Source organism: Populus nigra, chromosome 5, assembly GCF_951802175.1.
Source record: "Populus nigra chromosome 5, ddPopNigr1.1, whole genome shotgun sequence".
NCBI lineage: Eukaryota > Viridiplantae > Streptophyta > Magnoliopsida > Malpighiales > Salicaceae > Populus > Populus nigra.
In genome coordinates, this window is record NC_084856.1 from 17,446,060 (window position 1) to 17,463,884 (window position 17,825).

Genomic DNA, 17,825 nt, shown 5'->3' on the forward strand with positions numbered 1-17,825 from the left:
ACTAGGCTTCCATATAGTTATATAGACTCGAGCAGTGGGATTAGGCAGCATTAATTAAGGCAGGCAGGCAGCAGTTACATTCGATATAATGCACGGTAGTTTCCCAGAGAAAACATGAGTGTGTGTGTGTAGAAGCATTTATTAATTTGACCTAATTTCCATTTATTATCTGATTGTGACCATATCGTTAACTGTGAAAGGCAGCACAAGTGATTCATGATCCCGTAAAGGGGTGAATATTTTTTTTATAAAATAATATTAAGTTAATGCAATTTTTTTAAAAAATAATATTAAATGATAAAAAACAAAAAATAAATAAGAAAAAAATTTCAACCCTATTAACCCATTAAGTTCATAACCTAAGTAATTTAATGAAAAACAACTAAAGTAAAAAAACTTTGAAATCTAATCCTCAATAAACCAAATGTTGATGGATATAATTAAAAAATAAAATAAAAAATACAAAAAAATAAAAAAATAATAATTATAAGTAAAGAAAAAACCCGAGTATGCTCGGGTCAAACTATTAAATATATAAGTCAAGTTATAATATCGGGATAACTCAATAAAAAAAAATAATAAATAAAAATACCTAAAATAACAGTCAGCTCCAAAAAAAAAAAAAAATTCCACAAAAACAAGTTATAAAACATAACCCAAAACCCTTATAAAAAAGTCAAACCTAGCTCTTTATATCTTTCCTCTCTCACAAGCTACTCACTTTTCACATATAAACCCACTTGTTTTCTTTTCACCTTTGGACGATTACAGCAATGGAGGGAGCCTCCTATTAAAAGGGACAAAATGAAGTTCGGTTCCATTATGAGTGTTGGTGGAGGTTTGAAGTTAGAATATTGACTAGGTGGTTGGAGGATATGAAAGTTGATGGTCGGAGGTTGGCATAACATGGAGAAAGAGGAAGAGGGAAAATCTAGACAAATCTGCCATAAATCTCTACCTTGGTGAGATTTTTCCATCTAATCTTAGTGATTACTCAACGTTACCTTCGTTGCGCCACATGACGCCATGTACCATGATGCATGGTGCTTCACACTGAGAGATGTTAACCAAGTCCAAGCAGTGTTGGAACTTGATTCCTGAAATGATTTTTCTCATCATGTCAGAGGAAATGTCTGCAGTGACAATCTTTTGTAGTAGAATATCCCCTTCATCTATGATTTTTCAGAAAAAATGAAATCGAACATCAATGTACTTGGTGCGGGAATGATGAAATTCGACAAATCTAGACAAATCTGCTACAGCTTTCATGGTTGCTCATCATTTCTTCAGGTAGCATGTCTTCGGCTTGTATTTGAAAATACACATCACACTTAGGCATCTGATCGTTGATGCATTTTCTAGGCTAGGAAGAGGAGGGCTGGGAGATGACACAAGTTCTTGGACTTACAGTTTTATCTTATTGAATAAAGCAGGATACCTTCTTCTTTGCAATTTTCTTTTTGTGCAGCGGCTTCCAGTAGGCCAAAACTACCGCTGAATCTGGAAGATGTACTGGTGCATTATAAACGTATTAATTACCGAGGGTTTTTCCAGTGAAAGATCACAACAAATGAATGAGTACTTTGTTTTAGCAATGGAGGTGATGAGGCATGCATTCATCCCGTTCCAGAACAAGTGATCTGTATAGACAAATGAAGGTGATGGTTAACCAACTCATCATGTTGTTTACGCAAGAGTTGAATAGCTGTCTGTCGTTCTGTATAGAAATTGATTCCCATGGCTTGTCCCCAGATTCTTGGGTTTTTTTGTTTCATCAGGAGCCTTATTGGGCCTAAACTAACCTAAACTTCAACGTTTAAGTTATTATTCATGGTGAGTGGCGTGAAACCTTTTTATCCCCCTGTGCTTGTACTGCTCTGAAAGTGCCCCTCCTTTCCCCAAAACTTGGAGCAAAGTTCACTTCTTTATCCCAAGGCAGTAAGGCTTAGGGCTTAATAAGGAAGAGTTGAAAATGTCAGTTGCATCACAGTAAGCACTGAAAGCTTAGGGATGCAACTGCAGGCCAAAACAGTACCCTTAGATTCCATATGGTAAACAACTCTTACCTTATCATATTATCACTCTGCTCTGTTTAAGTTGTAAATTAACTACTCTGTCCAACATTCTTTATTCTGAAACTTGAAAAAGTAAAAGAATGCAACTCTAACCTGTTAACATTGTAATGTTTTGGTCTTCTAGTGAAGAAGGCCTATGGGATTAAATAGATTTGATCCAAATTAAACCATGAAAACACACAAAATATACACACGTACATGCATAATCTGTGACAAGAAATTACTAATCGACTTGTAATTTATTATTTGAATACATCAGCAATAACACAACACAATATAATTCTTCAGATTAAGGATTGTATTAAGAACAATCCAAATCCAAATCCATTATTGATCAAGTGTAGTTTCCTAAACTAAAAATGCTCCATCTTTTCCTTCTACACTTTCTCAAATCTCAACAAGTCATATAAATAAATTTTGCAGATAACAGTAGTATGTTTTTACATAAACAATGGAAGAACATATCATTACTAATAATATATATATATAAGCATCTGTTCTTGTTGTGACATTACTACTTGATATTAAGATATTCTTGAAGCATAGACTCCTCACGCTTGACTAGATTTACCTTCAACCCGTGCTTCATGTACATTGTCAAAGCAAGCTTGGGCACAACAGGATGATCTTTCACTACCTTCACATGGTAATGAAATAAGATTGATGCCACAGTAAACTTCATTTGATAGTAAGCAAAATCTTTCCCTAAGCATAGTCGAGGACCACCATTGAAAGCAGTGAATTTGTAGGCTGATTCACTCATGAATCGTCCGTCGACCACTCTTATCCATCTCTCTGGCTTAAACTCCCTACAGTCACTTCCCCATATTGCCTCCATCCTTCCCATTGCATATATTGCATAGATCACTTTTGTACCTTTCTCTAGTACAGTTCCATCAGGAAAAATGTCATCCTCGACAACCTACAAGATATTGGAGCGTAAATTGAATCTGAATGAGTGATTGATTACAAACTAGCAGAAGAAAATGAAACAGTACTATTTTTACATAAGTTTGTTACTAATTACCTCCTTGTGGTCCACTGGCACTGAAGGGTACAACCTCAAGGCCTCAGATAAAGCAGCTTGCAAATAGTTCATCTTCTTTATCTCCTGCGGACTAAACACTAATGGAGTTTTGGTGTCCAACTCTTCTCTCTCGCTAACTATCTTGCAAATCTCAGCAAGAATCTTCTCCTCTACCGTTGGATGTGAATCAAGAAGCCAAAAGAACCAACTCATTGCCACTGAAGAAGTGTCTCTGCCAGCAAGAATGAAGTTCACACAAATATCTCTCAAGAATCTGTCTGAAAATGGCTTTCCGTTCTCATCTTTTAATCCCATGAACACTGTTAAAAGATCTGATCCTTGCTTCTTCTTATCATCCTCACTCTGTATAGAGAGTTCTTTCTTTCTTGTCCTTATGACATCTTCTGCAAACTCATCCACATCTTTTATTGATCTTTTCAGCTTCTTTTCGGACCCCAAATCAAGATACCTCATAGCTTTCCATATGCATGTTGGTGTAACAAAACGTAGGAGAGTAGCTTCTGTTGCATCTTCAAAGGCTCTAGCGAATGGTATGTCAGGCAAACCTGGACGCAAACATCCTGGATCAACCCCAAATGCTATCATGCAAACATTATCAAATGTTAACCTCAGTAGAATATCCTGTATATCAATCGACATCGAGTTGTTCACTGCGTTTTCTAGAACTGGCAAGAGCCTAGAATGGACAAGTTCAAGCAATGACTCAGTAGTTAATTGCCTGAATTTTGTTGAATGAAACTCAATGCTTGCTGTCTTTCTTTGCCTTTGCCATTTCTCATCATCAGCATTGAATATTCCTCCACCGAGAAGATCACCCACGGTGTCGCGAAAATATTGGCCTTTAGGGTAATTAGGGAACTTGGTCTTGAGAAGGTGCTCAAGATTTCTTGGATCCGCAGTCACTACACAATTGAGGCTACTAAACCATGGACCTTTGAACCTAAAAGTCCCATTTTGATCACAAAGCACTTCGGACATCCATTCATACATGTTGCAATGAAGGCCAGACACCAAAGATGGTAGCATGCCTAGAACAGGCCATACGGGCAGTCCACAACGCCTTTTCTGCCTTAAAGAATGAATAGCGATGAAGACCACAAGAGCAAGGAGGAGCTCTAAAACTTGAATCTGTTGCAAGAAAAACAGTCGCGGCGAAATGAAGTTTCCGGCAATATCACTGGACAAGGAGGAGGAAAGGGAGGTGAGGTTGTTGCTGTTGTTCTTCGGGCTGATCATGGTGTTGGGATGATGGGGAATAGGACTATTGTACATATGATATGGTTGTCTATAGTTATAGCAGGAGGTCATGTGTTATAAGGGAGCAATCTATTTGTGTTTTCTTGGCGTGCTGTTCTTGGCTCGATAGGTATGAATTGGTGAGCTGAAAATGTGTGGGTTCCTGCTGCTTTTTTACGTGACTAAACTGAATAATTCTCCCACCTCTCACTGCATTGGATGGTTTTCGCCATGCTGCTGCTCCTTTTATTTTCTTGAAATGGAATATTTTTGGCCTCTAGCGAATGGTGTCACCAATAGGGTTGAAACTCTTACGAGGGAAGAAGAATTTTTGGAGGCTAGGAAGTTGTTGGTGACCGATAACCTAAACACAACTATTTCCTCTAGCTTTTCCCAGCTTCACTAAAGCAAGTTACTTATCACAAAAAAGAAAAAAAAAGGGTTGATGAGCACATAGATTTTGGTCATCAGCAGCCATGTCCATGTTTATTGCCCCACGTAGCTAGTTAGTCTAGACATCTTGAACCTGTGGATTTTCTGGATTTTGGTTTAGATTTTGTAAATTTCAAATTGAATAAGTTTGAAAAGGGCCTACCAAAATCAAATCCAACCACTTAGTAATTTCAATTTAGGTCATCCTCAAGACCTAATTAAGAGCTGCAACATAGGTTTATCTTGTTATAATATGATCCACTCCAACCACATGGCTTAACATGGTACCTAATCTTTTTTTTTTTAAATAATCTAAATAACGTACCTAATTGAATAAGCAGCTGATGTATATAAACAATAAAAAAATAATTCCATTATCATACCTTTTGATATTAAAACTTAGCAAGTACGTGTACTATTTAACTATTAGGAATAAGCTGGCTGCAGGTACAAGATTAGGAATTCCATAACTTAGAATAATTTGATGAGAAGTTAAGGTTTCCTTTGAACTTTTTAGACCAACAAGAAAATCTACCTGCGTGACCATATATGTCACCCTTTCATCGGCAAGAATTGACCTCTCAGGCTGGTACGAGGCAAAACCATGTCCCCAATCTGACATCTGAGAATGCACAAGAGAGAGAACATATTTTCTTTAAGTAATCATAGCATATGCCTTGAATGTGAGTTTTATTCAAGCTATTTATGTGTCATAATAATAAAAAATATTAGACTTGAGTTTAATATCATTTTGGGACTTGAGTTTAATATCATTTTGGGCCAAGGCTCAAATGGTTATACATTGCCTGACCTAACTAGATTTTATCCTTCTTCTCACTTTTTTTTTTATACATGGTTTAATATGCAACATTAAATATTTTCTTGAGTTTCAAGAAATCAAAATGTGGTGCCACAAACCTCTCATCGCCCATACATACAAAATTTTCTATGCTTTATTGATAAATTTTATACAAATACAAACTTTTATGAAGGGTTATCATTATATTTTTAACCAATAATCACAGTATAATCGTGCTCTATGTTATATGAAAATCAGACGCTTCCTTTCCTTTTCAATGATGATTTCTCGTCAACATGTCACTGACATTCACCAACTTCTCAACTAATAACAGTGTTACACACTATAACTGATAGTGGACACTAACATTCCATAAATTAATTGTAACCCCTCTCTCCACATTCAAGGTGAGTTAACATAATCAAGGTTTATAAATACCTTAGATCACTAGGTAAACTGAACAAGTTTTCCATGCCACAAAACTCACTCTCAATTTTCTCTTACATTACACTCATATATTCTCTTACATTACACTTACTCTCAATTTTGTCTTATATTATTTCTCTTATACAATTGCTAACTTAATCATCAGAGAGTTCCATATTTCATGAGGGATTTATTTTTTTAGGAATACTTAAGCTCATATAGAAGCCGAAACACAAAGTCCAACTCCCACTTCTTGGTCTAGTTTCACATATCGTGAAAAACCTAATTTTTATGTGAAGTTTTTCTCGATGTCATCAATGACATCATCTATGGAAAATTGAATAAAAAAATAGTTCATTCCCTTTCACTTCTTATAAAAACTCTTTTCATTGTTGAATATACTCTAGAACAAGGGAAAGTAACTAATCTCCCAACCATATGGACCCGAACTCCCCCAAAATCTTTAATAACCCAGTTACCAAATGCAAGCGCTAAATTTTTTTGTTTTGGCCATACAATAATAGTTTCGCACTCCTTCATTCCATCAATAAAAAATTCAACACACAACTCCATTACATGCGCTAGATGCATAAAGACAACTTTGGTTTTATGAAGAAATAAAACAAAATAGCATGCAAAATATGCACGATACTCCTACTCTTTGAAGGAGCTGCCCTCACTATAGAAAGAACTCATCCACAAATAATAGTAATTAACTAGGTTATCTACATCTATCCTCCTTTAACTCTTATTCTCATGCTTCCCAACAAAAAAAAAAAACTTAGACACAAGAAAAGATCAACTTCTAAGATTGAACATTAACCATCCAAGGTCACCCACATTTCTATCAAGTAGAGTCTCTCTATTATCATTAGTATTTAACTAGAGCATTTTAAAGGAGCGTCAAAGGACACATTAATGATTGCTTGACATTTCTTAAGGTTTTGATTACTTTATTGATGATCATATAGACCAAAGTGCTAGCTAGTATTAAAAGGAAAAAAAATATCCAATATCCTTTTTTCCATGAAAAGTGATGCAAACACAAAGAGTCCCAATAAATTCTGACTTTTTTTATAGTGACCATGGACATGAAGCCGATGAATGTCATGTTCTAAAAAAAGATATAGAAAGATTAATTGTAAGAGATTACCTTCAGCAGTTCATGAAAAAAAAACCTGAGCATGAAAAGAAAGAAGTTAACACACTTGATGATTTTCCTAAGATTAAATAATCTCTATTAATTGTATCTCTATCTTTTGAACTTTTCAATAAAAACAATAATTTTTCTTTATATCTCCAATGTCTTTTAAAAAAATCTTCATTAAAATCTCTAAATGTGCCTCAAGGAAAAGTATCCATTGAATCTTTATATGTGTCTCCAATATCTCAAAAAAAATTAAAAATCAGGGATCCTTCATCAGGTCTTTGTGACCATATATCTTTTAAAGTATCAGGGAACTATAACTAGGTCCTCAATACCACTTGTCTCTAAAAAGATCTAGGATTCTTTACAGGTGTATGTGATCACTTATCTCTAAAAGGATCAAGAATCATTCTTTTGTTTTTGTGACTACTCATGAGATTTTTATCTCTAAAGCATGTTCTTAAATGCACACACAAACCATATTACTTACTCATTTTCTAGACTACTTTTTTTTACAAATATGACAATTAAAATTTCTCTCTCTTCCATAAACTTTGACAGAGAAGAACATGTTCCTAACACAAAAAAAGGACATAATTGAAAACTATATGAAAACTTTGACAAAAGGGTCACTATTATCCTTGAAAAGAAGAGGGACCAAATTGAAATCATTATTATCATTGATAAAAAAAATCACAAACTTGATTTGAATGATAAAATTGAAGACATTAAAACTTTGACAAAAGAGCAAAGAAAAAAAATTAAAAGTAGAAGGATCGAATCGAAAAACATTATATATACAAATTAAAAACCAAGGGTTAAATAAAAAACAAATAAAAATTTAACCGAAAAATAATAAAAATACAAAAATCAAAATTGAAAGGACTGAATTTAAAATACCAATAACAATGAGGATCCTATTGTATTTATCATGGTATGAGAGAGAAATGAAGAGGAAAAAGAAAAGAAAGGATCACCAATGATAAACCAACTTATTTGGACGATGTGTGCAACTTATAATAGAAGAAGAGATGACAAGGAATAAAATGATATGGTTGAAGCCTATTTTTTATCATCAGGAGCTACCGCACATGCCACTCAAAATACACGACGACTCCAACGTATTGGTGCGTAACAACACGAGTCGACAGTTGTTGCAAATTAAAATATTATTTTTAAATTATGTTACTATCCTCAACCAAAACAACAATTAACAAAAAAAAAAAATGAGGCTAAAGAACCTTAATAACCTTAACCCTAATGAATTAAATTTCTTGGATCTAAGGTTACTTGTGTAATTCTATTATGTATAAAAAAGAAAAATACCTAAATACCCCTACCTGAAACTTTTAATTTTTTTTACTCTCGAAAGTATTTTAGTTATTTTACTATTTATTAAAATGTTGAATAGAAAAAATACTACAAAATAAATTAATAATAATTAATACAAGACGTGAAAATATTAAAATATCTCTAATTTAAAAACAATCAATTTTTTTAGGTGTTTTTAAATTAGAGATCGAAATGAAAAAAGATATCAAATATAGGTGGCGTTCTAGAAGTTTCAGGAAAAATACACTTTGATCATCTAACTTTCAAAATAATATAAATTATACGATTTCGATGCCTAAATTTTTTTACTAAATTCAATTTTGGTATAAAAATTCGGTTTTGTTATTTTTAGTTCTTGGCTGAGAAATGAGAGAGAGAGGTGACTGGACCTTTACAGTAGAGAGAGAGAAAAGTTGTTGACACTGATTTATGTCACCAAAATAGTCAATGTTTATGTCATATGCTTTCATTTGACAATGGAAGTTTATATTAGGTGTTTTTCGAACCTTTTAAGTTCATGAGAAAACATATTTGAGCTTAGTTTGATTTTTTTATTTTAGGTTGATTTTGGTTTTTGGGATGATATTTTTGTTTTTTTGATGCCATAGATAGGTTTATAATGATTCCAAAGGTGTTTTGGGTCAAAATGAGTTGGAAAACTGGTTTTTGAGTAAAAAAGGTTAAATTCCAATTTTTCAGGCACTATAATAACTAAAATATGGGCAAATAAGACGATACGTAGTTTGTTTTTTTAGAAAAAATTAGGCGAACGACATGTTGTCCATTCCATTTGCAACCCAGAAAAAAATGAGAGCCTAGTTGCACGAGTGTGTGAGGGCAATCTTGCATATGGGCCTTGACAAAATGGGTCAGACCCAGTAGCATCTTACCTTTGCTCTTTTTTCTTTCTTTTTAATTACTTTTAAAAATTAATGCTTTTTTATATATGATTTTTTTCTTTATATTTAAATTAATATCTCTTCTCTTTTTTTATTTTGTATAGAAAGCCTTTTTTAAATGAAAATATTTTTTTTGGTTATACATTTCAATTTTGTATAGTTTTTATGATTCATCTATAATTTTTTATTTTAATATTTTATATAGATGAACTTTATTTTTGAAAATAAAAAAAATTATTTTCAGATAATATTTCTAATATGTGTAGCCTTGATGTTTTTTTTCCTTCTATTTTATTCAATCAATTTAATTTATGTTTCTATTTTTATTATCGTTTATTTGAATAAAAATTTTATTTGAATAAATAAATTTAAAAAACACAACTAGATTAATATATGTTTTGTGAGATTAAATATCTTGATTCGTATCTATTTCTTAATTTTTTTTATTTTTTATTTTAGTTATTATTTATAATTAATTAATTATTTATTTATTAACACATTTAGTTCTGAATTTATTTAATTACTAGATTTTTAAAAATATCAAAATATCTCTAATTCACAAACAATCATATTTCTGTTTTTTTTTTTAATCAAGATCATGAACATCAGTCCACTTCATTATTGTAGTAGATAATGAAATATGTAAATGGCTACAAGGAAATCACCTTTACAAAACCCACATAGGTTTTTCAATCAACGAAGCACAAGACAACACCAGACAGCAAGTGTTACTCAGTTGCTGCAGCAGTTTCTTCAATGACTTCTCTTTTTCACAAATTTCAAGAGGTAATTACATACATCTCTCTATTCTCCTCTCAATTGGTGTATAACTTAACCCATTTCTCTTTGTTTGTATGCAAAGTTGATTTTTTTTAGGAAGATTCAGGATCATGTTGGTTGATGGTTGATAAAGGTGGAAATAAATTTTGGATTTTGAGTAATCAAGACATTTTAGAAGAACCCATTTTGGAAATGTATAGAAGAAATTACTTTCTGTTTTCTGGAATATTTTAGTGATTGAATGCATTGTAGCATCCATGAAGTTTGATTACATATAATGGAATTAATTTTAAGTTAGAATCTAAGTAGAGGAGTTGATAATTGACATTTGTTGTTGTAAGTGAAGGAGATAGATGATTGAAGTTGTTAGTGTTTAGTTAGCAGAACTAAAAATAAAGTTTCATGGAATTGCTCCATGCATTGTTTTGTGAAAGGTGCGGCTTCATGGATTATTGTTGATAAAATGATTAAAGGTTGTTCCTTTTTGGGTTTTAACTACAGGTTGTGAAAACTTTAGCCAAAAGTCCCACAGATGCTACAAGTACAAAGGACCTTAAACGTCTCTTTATTTTAACCAGGTTTGTGTGTCTTTTTGTTTTCTATGCTGTCATTGGGTGTATGTTGCTTCTCTTAGTGTTCATTTTGCAGGCTGGGTTCTTTCAAAATATTGTTGGAATTATATTGGCTCCTGAAGTCTGTGCTATAGACCATCTGATTTGAAAGATTTTTTTTTCTTTTCTCTTTTTAATCTAAATCTCTGTTTTCAACAAGTAATATTATCAGAAAGTCGAAGTTCAGAAGTTCAAATTTAGTGTTTTTTCTTGCTTTGATCTTGCTCTCAAATTTTGTAATTGCTTTGATCTTACTCTCAAATTTGACAATTGTTCGACTTTCTTTTCTTTGAAGTGTTGGAGAAATATTCTAAAACTTAATTTTGATACTTCTTTTTCGAGTACTTTGGTTCTTTTATTTTGTATTAAATTGGTTCATCTTCAATGTAGCTTTGTCTCAACATTAGATCTGTAATTACTTGTTCTTTTGAGTATCTTGAGTTTCTAATGAGAAGTAAAGTTTTCAGCTGCAATCGTTTGGGAAGGAATGCTGATAAGGCTGACGCAAAGGATATCATTGAAATGACCAATAAATTTTATGTTGCTGAACAGCAGAAACAGATCCAAGAAAACATCCATTTTCAAATAAAAAACTTCTGCACAGCTATGAATGATATTCTTCTTCCTGATGCGAGAAAGAGAAGTAGGAAGGATGAAGCACCTGCACAATCAAATGCTTTTTCTGTTGGCAAGAGTGGTCCACCTACTGATCATCATGGTGAGTTTATGAGCTCAATCCCACATGTTAATTTACTGAAAGTCGTCTCCATATTAATTTATAAAATAATACCAACCTTGAAACTTAAATTGCCCAGCTGATCTTACATTGCACCTGTCACATATTTGCTCATTTCTTGATGTTGGCTTACTGTTGCTTGTTTTATGCCTTTATGGTAATCTCTTTTCCATATTAATGGTGTCGCTCTGAGATAATTTTGATTATAGAGTACCCAGTATATATTATTGACAAGTTATATATTGCTCAATATCACTGGAACCATACCCAATGCCATTTGGAGCTTTTAATCCCTAAAAGAGTACAGTTACATGAAACAGAAAGGACCGAATTGATGGATAGGGATACAGTCAGAGGCACAAGCCCTTATCTGTGACTAAACTTATATCCTTCAATTTCGATTAATGATGTTTTTTGGCACAGCTATACCTGAGATGAGGCGGTTGAGTCATGCTGAAGTATCACAGAGTTTAAAGGATCACATTGGTTACACACTTGATGTGAAGCCATCTCTGATGCCCCATGAAAAAGCTGGACAAGGTTTACTCATAAACGGTGAGGCTGATGCTGGCGCTGTTATTGCCATATACCCTGGCATCATACACAGTCCTGCTTATTACCAGTACATCCCAGGGTACCCAAGAATTCATGCCCGGAACCCGTACTTGATCACTAGACATGATGGGACAGTTATCAATGCACAACCTTGGGGTTTTGGTGGTGAAATTCGTGAAGTGTGGGATGGCTTCACAGTGCCAGAAATCATGCCTAATGTGCAAAGTACTGGTAAAGATGGTCCAGAGCTAGCCTGGAGGGTGTTGAGTAAGCCTTTGGAAGGTACTGGGGTTGGTTCTATTGGTGATGTCTTGGAGAGGAGAAACCCATTAGCTTTGGCTCATTTTGCCAACCAGGTAGCAGTGGGCATGCATCAAAATGTTATGGCTTGCCCTTATGACTTCCCGCTGACCGAGATGGATATGAGGACCTATATACCAAATGTATCGTTTGCAAATCCAGAAGTGAATATTAGAAGATATGGCAGTTTTTGGTTCAGTTCCAAAAGCAGTGAATCCAATGTTCCTGTTCTCAAGACTCTCGTACTAGTCGCTACTAGGGCACTCTGTGATGAAGAAGTGCTCGTAGACTACAGGTTGACAAACATGAAGTGTTAGCCACTATGGTGTACTCCTGTGAATGACCGGAGGTGATGGAGAACATGAGTCGATATCTAAAATGGGTTTCAAGAGAAGCCAGACTTTTCCTCGGCGTACCAGCAAGCTTCTGTGTTGAACCTCATAAAAAACTACATTGTAGAAGCTTGACATGTTATGATTATACACTGAAAATACAAAATTGTTTCAGACAAAATTGTAGAAGTTTGAGTTACAAAATTACCCGCAGAGTTGGAGCCTCTGTGGCTCTTGAGCATGTCCTTGTAGTGCCCCAAGTGGGAGATCGCATTCCATCTTATCATCCTTCCATCCATGTATCTCTAGAGACAATTCCTTTGTGCTAATATGTCGATAATTAATAATCATATAGAAAATGCTAGTGAGATTTCGTAGCCCTTGCAATCTTCAACTAACTTGACTTCCAGCTAATCTCAACTGACTAACTAATTTAGCTTAACTACTTTAACGGCATGAATCACGTGTTGATTTTGCTCTTCAATCCTTCAATAATGGCAATAACAACTGCTATTGTTACTATTATTGCTTTTTTTCTTATTTCCATGACATGCAACTTCTTATTATAACATGTGTAGAATGTGCAAAATGTAACAAACTCACACCTATATTATGAAAACTTATAAAAATTATCAATTGGAAAACTTGCAGAAGCAATTCCAACAAAAAAAAAATAAAAAAAAATTCAAATCCATATCTTGTCCATATATTAGTGGTGTTGTTGCCTATATGAATGTTTCCCATCTTAATTAGCCTCTTGCTGCCATTAAATCTACCCTTATGACAACAAGTGAGAAATATATTATCTTTGTATTAACATTTTCTTTTTACAAAAAAGATACTGGTAGAACTATCAAGACTTCAATATGGTCTTTTTTTCTAGCCCATTGACCTTTAATTTGGTCATTTTTTCTAGCCTCTTGGACCCATAGAAGCACGTTGACCTTGAATTTTCTTATGGATTTTGTCATATCAATCCAGAGCAGGTATTAAACCCTAGGCTTGTTTACAGTGCTTCCAAAGCAGATTATATTTACAAATCGGCTGTGAATGGTTTGGGGATGTGAAGTGAGGGAGAGAGGAGGTCTGGTCGGTGATGGAAAGAATGAAGGAGAAAAGAGTGGGGGGAGTTTGGTTCTGCAGTTTAGGCAGTAAGGGAGAGGGGGGATTTGGTTGGTGACAGAAAGAATGGAGGCGAAGGGGATGACTAATGGTTCACGATGGTATTCTTAGAAATGAGAGAAGAAATAAATTAGATTTTGATTGATGAGGTTTTTTTTTTTTTTTGAATGGTAAATTTTAGCTGTTTAATTTTATATTATATATGAGAATAAATTTTAAATTTAAAAATTGAGTTGGCCCATGATATTAAGTGTAATTTTTAAAAGAATGGAAATAAAATAAATAAAAAACTATACTATAAAATTAATAACAACGAAGAGAAAAAAAAATAGTGGATAGTTTAAGGTTGTGTTTGGCTCAATTAAAGTGTTAGCATGCGCGTGTAGTCGAACAAACATACCAAACAAACAAAAGACAGAAAGGAAGGAAAGCCCAAGCTGAAAAGCCTACTCATTGGGGTTCCAGTTACCAAAGAAATTTGGCCCAGAATGTACGGACACAACTTCGGCCTGAGATTTTTTCATTCAACGAGGCAGAAGGCAAGAGTGCGAGTGTTACTCAGTTGCTGCTGCAGTTTCTTCAATGGCTTCTCTTTTTAACAAATTTCAAGAGGTAATTTCTATCTTTCTTTCTCTCCATTGGCATAATTTAATCTGTATCTCTCAATGATTGTCTTGTTAGATATTGGGTAGATTCAGGGTCATGTTTATTGACAAGGATGGAGGTAAAGTTTTAGATTTTGAATAATCAAGACATTTTAGAATAACCCATTTTGGAAATGTATAAAAAAAAAACTGTGTGAATTGAGATAAAGAATTATGGGTTTTGTTTGTTATGGAATATTTAGTCAATGAATGCGTAGTAACATCTGTAAAAATTGATAACAAATTATTGAATTAGAAGAAAGTTAGGATTCAAGTAGAGGGGTTGTCAATTGACATTTGAGGTTGTTGGTCTTTAGTTATTGGGACTAAAAATGGAGAGTCATGGAATTGCTCTGTGCTTTGTTTGGCTAAAGGAGTTACTGCACGGGTTCAATGTTGATACAACAAGTAAAGGTTGTTTCATTTTGTGTTTTTGTTACAGTTTGTGAAAACTCTAGCCAAAAGTCCCACATTTGCTAGAAATCCAAGGGAATTTCAATTTGAAACAGACATGAATCGTCTCTTTCTTTTTACCAGGTTAGTGTGTTTCTTTATTTTCCAAGTTGTGATTGGGTGTATCTTGCTACCTTAGTGTAGATTTTGCAGGCCTGAACAAGGGTTCTTTCAATATATTGTTGGCATTAGATTGGCTCCTGAAATCTGTGCTAGAGACTATCTGATTTACCTTTTTCCTTCTTTTTTTTTTAAATATTTAAGTCTTTGTTTTCAAGAAGTAATATTATCAGAAAGTCTCAAAATTCATAATGGAAGTTGAAGTTCAAAAAATTCAAAATTAGTGCATCTCCTTGCTTTTTCTTACTCTCAGGTTTCGTAATTGTTTTGATCTTATTCTCAAATTTGATAGTTGTTGGACTTTCTTTCTTTGAAATGTTGGAGAAGTTTTCTGCTGAATTTTATGTTTGAGATTTCCTTGCTTTTTCTTACTCTCAGGTTTCATATGCTTTGATTCTCTTTTTGTATCGAATCACTGCATTCTCAAGACCATTTAGCTTTATGTTTACTAAGTGCGACCAACATCACCTATTATATCTAAACCTGGAATTGCTTGTTCGTTTGAGTACCGTGAGTTGTTAATGAAGTTAAAATTTTCAGCTACAATCGTTTGGGGAAAAATGCTGAGGAGGCAGATGCGGAGGAGATCATTGAAATGGCCAGTAAAGCTTCTGTTGCTGATCAGCAGAAACAGGTTCAAGAAAATATCCACTTTCAAATTACAAACTTCTGCTCAGCTATGAATGAAATTCTTCTTCCTGATTTGGAAAAAAGAAGCAAGAAGGATGAAGCTCCTGCACAATCAAATGCTGCTCCTCGGCGTAGTGGCCTTAGTTTTGCTGTTGGCAAGAGTGGTCCACCTACTGACCGTCCTGGTGAGTTTATGTGAGCAATCCCACTTGTTAATTCACAGATAGCCCTCTCCAGAGTTAATTTATGAAATAATAGCAACCATATAACTTAAATTATTCAGATGATATTACATTGTGCCTGTCACTTGTTTGCTAATTTCCTGTTTCTGGCTCGGTGCTCCAGACAACTGTTTTCTCCTGTTTATTTATGCCATTTTATTTCTCTCTTTTATCATATTAATGGTGTGGTTCTGAGATGATTTCAATAATAGAAAGCAAGAAGTTTTCATCCAGTAAAAACAATTGACAAGTTATGTAATGCTGATTCCTAAAAGAGTGATTCAGTGACATGACAGAATGGGGCAAATTGAGGGATAATAATATTATCAGAAGCATGAACGCTTATTTATAACTAAACTTCTATCCTTCAATTTTGATTAATGATGTTTTTCAGAACAGCTATACCTGAGACGAAGCAGTTAAATCGTAGCGAAGTATCACAGAGTTTAAGGGATGAAATTGGTTACACACTTGATCTCAAGCCATCTCTGATACCCCACAAGGAAGCTGGAGAAGGTTTGTTTTTAAGTGGTGAGGCTGATGTGGGCACTGTGATTGCCATATACCCTGGTGTCATATACAGCCCTGCTTATTACCGGTATATCCCAGGGTACCCAAGAGTTGATGCCCAGAACCCATATTTGATCACTAGATATGATGGGACTGTGATCAATGCCCTGCCTTGGGGTTCTGGGGGTGAAAGTCGCGAAGTGTGGGATGGCTTAACTGTGCCAGAAATCAGGTCTAATGTGCAAAGTGTTGAGAAAGGTCAAGACCGGGTCTGGAGAATGCTGAGTAAACCTTTGGAAGGTACACGAGTTGGTTCTGTTGGTGATGTCTTGGAGCGGAGAAACCCATTAGCATTGGCTCATTTTGCTAACCACCCAGCGAAGGGTATGGATCCAAATGTTATGATTTGCCCCTATGACTTCCCACTGACAGAGAAGGATATGAGGACCTTTATACCAAACGTATCTTTTGGAAATCATGAAGAAGTGAATATGAGAAGATTTGGCAGTTTTTGGTTCAAATCTAGTGCCAAAAATAGCGTATCTGATGTTCCTGTTCTCAAGACTCTGGTTTTAGTTGCCACTAGGGCGCTTTGTAATGAAGAGGTGCTCCTGAACTACAGGTTGAGCAACACAAAACGTCGACCAGCATGGTATGCTCCGGTGGATGAAGAGGAAGACCGGAGGAGATGGAGCTAATGAGTCGTTATTGAAAGTGGGTTGCAACCTGGACTTTGTAGTTCTTCAAGGATGCTTATGTCAGTGTAGGAATTGTCCCTACAGTTGGTGTACTTGCTTGCGAGAATTGTTAAAAACATCTGAAAACCTTTATTGTTGAATCTTGATATGTTTGGATTATAGAATAGGATTAAAGTGCTCAATAGCTTCGTGATTAAGCCAGGCATATCACATTTTTTTCCGGAGTGACAAGTTTTGAGTTTATGCTTTGCTTTGTCTTTGAATTCTCGAGTTTTGTTATAACCAAAATAGATTCCATAGCGAATCTTTTCAAGGTAGTATTCTGCTCCAGAAACTTGGTACTCTACAGATTGATGATTTGTGTCATCGTTTCAGCTTGGCTGAAGATTGACTCAATTTTTAAGCTCCGATATTAAACTCGAGCCTAAAGAACAGATTAAAAAACTGGTCAGGGACCTAAATCAAGCCTAGTCAGGGGTAAAAAAAACCTATTTTGGTTAGGGACCTAAAAATGGTCCAAGAAATATTTTTTTTTTAAATAGTTAGGGATCTATTTATTACTAAATAAAAAAAAACTAAAAGGAATAGATTGGAATGGGAAATCTTCATTTTTTCCTTGTGAAAAAACTCAATAAATTTGGTCATAGGGGTACAATAATTTTTTATAATGGTTCATTAATTTATTATTATTAAATTGATCGGAGTTAAAATAAATTTTT

The 17,825-nt window shown here is 34.3% G+C and overlaps 3 protein-coding genes across 5 annotated transcripts; 2 read left to right on the plus strand and 1 right to left on the minus strand.

Annotated features, from left to right (window-relative positions):
• Positions 1-2,285: 2,285 nt before the first annotated feature.
• On the minus strand, positions 2,286-4,551 carry LOC133693103 (cytochrome P450 86B1-like). The gene is made up of 2 exons (XM_062114224.1): positions 3,103-4,551; positions 2,286-2,997 (listed from the first exon to the last, which is right to left on the minus strand). The coding sequence occupies exons 1-2, from the start codon at positions 4,429-4,431 to the stop codon at positions 2,590-2,592; spliced, it is 1,737 nt and encodes a 578-aa protein (XP_061970208.1). The 5' UTR covers positions 4,432-4,551; the 3' UTR covers positions 2,286-2,589.
• Positions 4,552-9,970: 5,419 nt separating this feature from the next.
• LOC133695148 (uncharacterized) lies at positions 9,971-13,085 on the plus strand. Of its 2 annotated transcripts, XM_062116992.1 has the most exons (4): positions 9,971-10,180; positions 10,676-10,752; positions 11,253-11,503; positions 11,945-13,085. In XM_062116992.1, the coding sequence occupies exons 1-4, from the start codon at positions 10,151-10,153 to the stop codon at positions 12,691-12,693; spliced, it is 1,107 nt and encodes a 368-aa protein (XP_061972976.1). In that variant the 5' UTR covers positions 9,971-10,150; the 3' UTR covers positions 12,694-13,085. The 2 variants fall into 2 exon arrangements, with proteins under 2 accessions (XP_061972976.1, XP_061972977.1); XM_062116993.1 differs by lacking the exon at positions 10,676-10,752 and having other exon boundaries at positions 9,972-10,180.
• Positions 13,086-14,189: 1,104 nt separating this feature from the next.
• Positions 14,190-17,480, plus strand: LOC133695147 (uncharacterized). 2 transcript variants are annotated; one of them, XM_062116990.1, is made up of 4 exons: positions 14,190-14,442; positions 14,917-15,011; positions 15,588-15,872; positions 16,293-17,480. In XM_062116990.1, the coding sequence occupies exons 1-4, from the start codon at positions 14,413-14,415 to the stop codon at positions 17,104-17,106; spliced, it is 1,224 nt and encodes a 407-aa protein (XP_061972974.1). In that variant the 5' UTR covers positions 14,190-14,412; the 3' UTR covers positions 17,107-17,480. The 2 variants fall into 2 exon arrangements, with proteins under 2 accessions (XP_061972974.1, XP_061972975.1); XM_062116991.1 differs by having other exon boundaries at positions 14,194-14,442; positions 15,588-15,862; positions 16,298-17,480.
• The last annotated feature ends 345 nt before the right edge of the window (positions 17,481-17,825 follow it).

Excerpts from the sequence above, each read along its gene's own strand:
- LOC133693103 (XM_062114224.1), bottom strand. The coding sequence starts at position 4,431 with ATGACCTCCTGCTATAACTATAGACAACCATATCATATGTACAATAGT. Across the intron at positions 2,998-3,102 it reads TGCCAGTGGACCACAAGGAG|GTTGTCGAGGATGACATTTT; the intron begins GTAATTAGTAAC and ends AATATCTTGTAG.
- LOC133695148 (XM_062116992.1), top strand. The coding sequence starts at position 10,151 with ATGACTTCTCTTTTTCACAAATTTCAAGAG. Across the intron at positions 10,181-10,675 it reads TTTTTCACAAATTTCAAGAG|GTTGTGAAAACTTTAGCCAA; the intron begins GTAATTACATAC and ends TTTTAACTACAG. Across the intron at positions 10,753-11,252 it reads CGTCTCTTTATTTTAACCAG|CTGCAATCGTTTGGGAAGGA; the intron begins GTTTGTGTGTCT and ends TAAAGTTTTCAG.
- LOC133695147 (XM_062116990.1), top strand. The coding sequence starts at position 14,413 with ATGGCTTCTCTTTTTAACAAATTTCAAGAG. Across the intron at positions 14,443-14,916 it reads TTTTTAACAAATTTCAAGAG|TTTGTGAAAACTCTAGCCAA; the intron begins GTAATTTCTATC and ends TTTTTGTTACAG. Across the intron at positions 15,873-16,292 it reads GACCGTCCTGGTGAGTTTAT|AACAGCTATACCTGAGACGA; the intron begins GTGAGCAATCCC and ends GATGTTTTTCAG.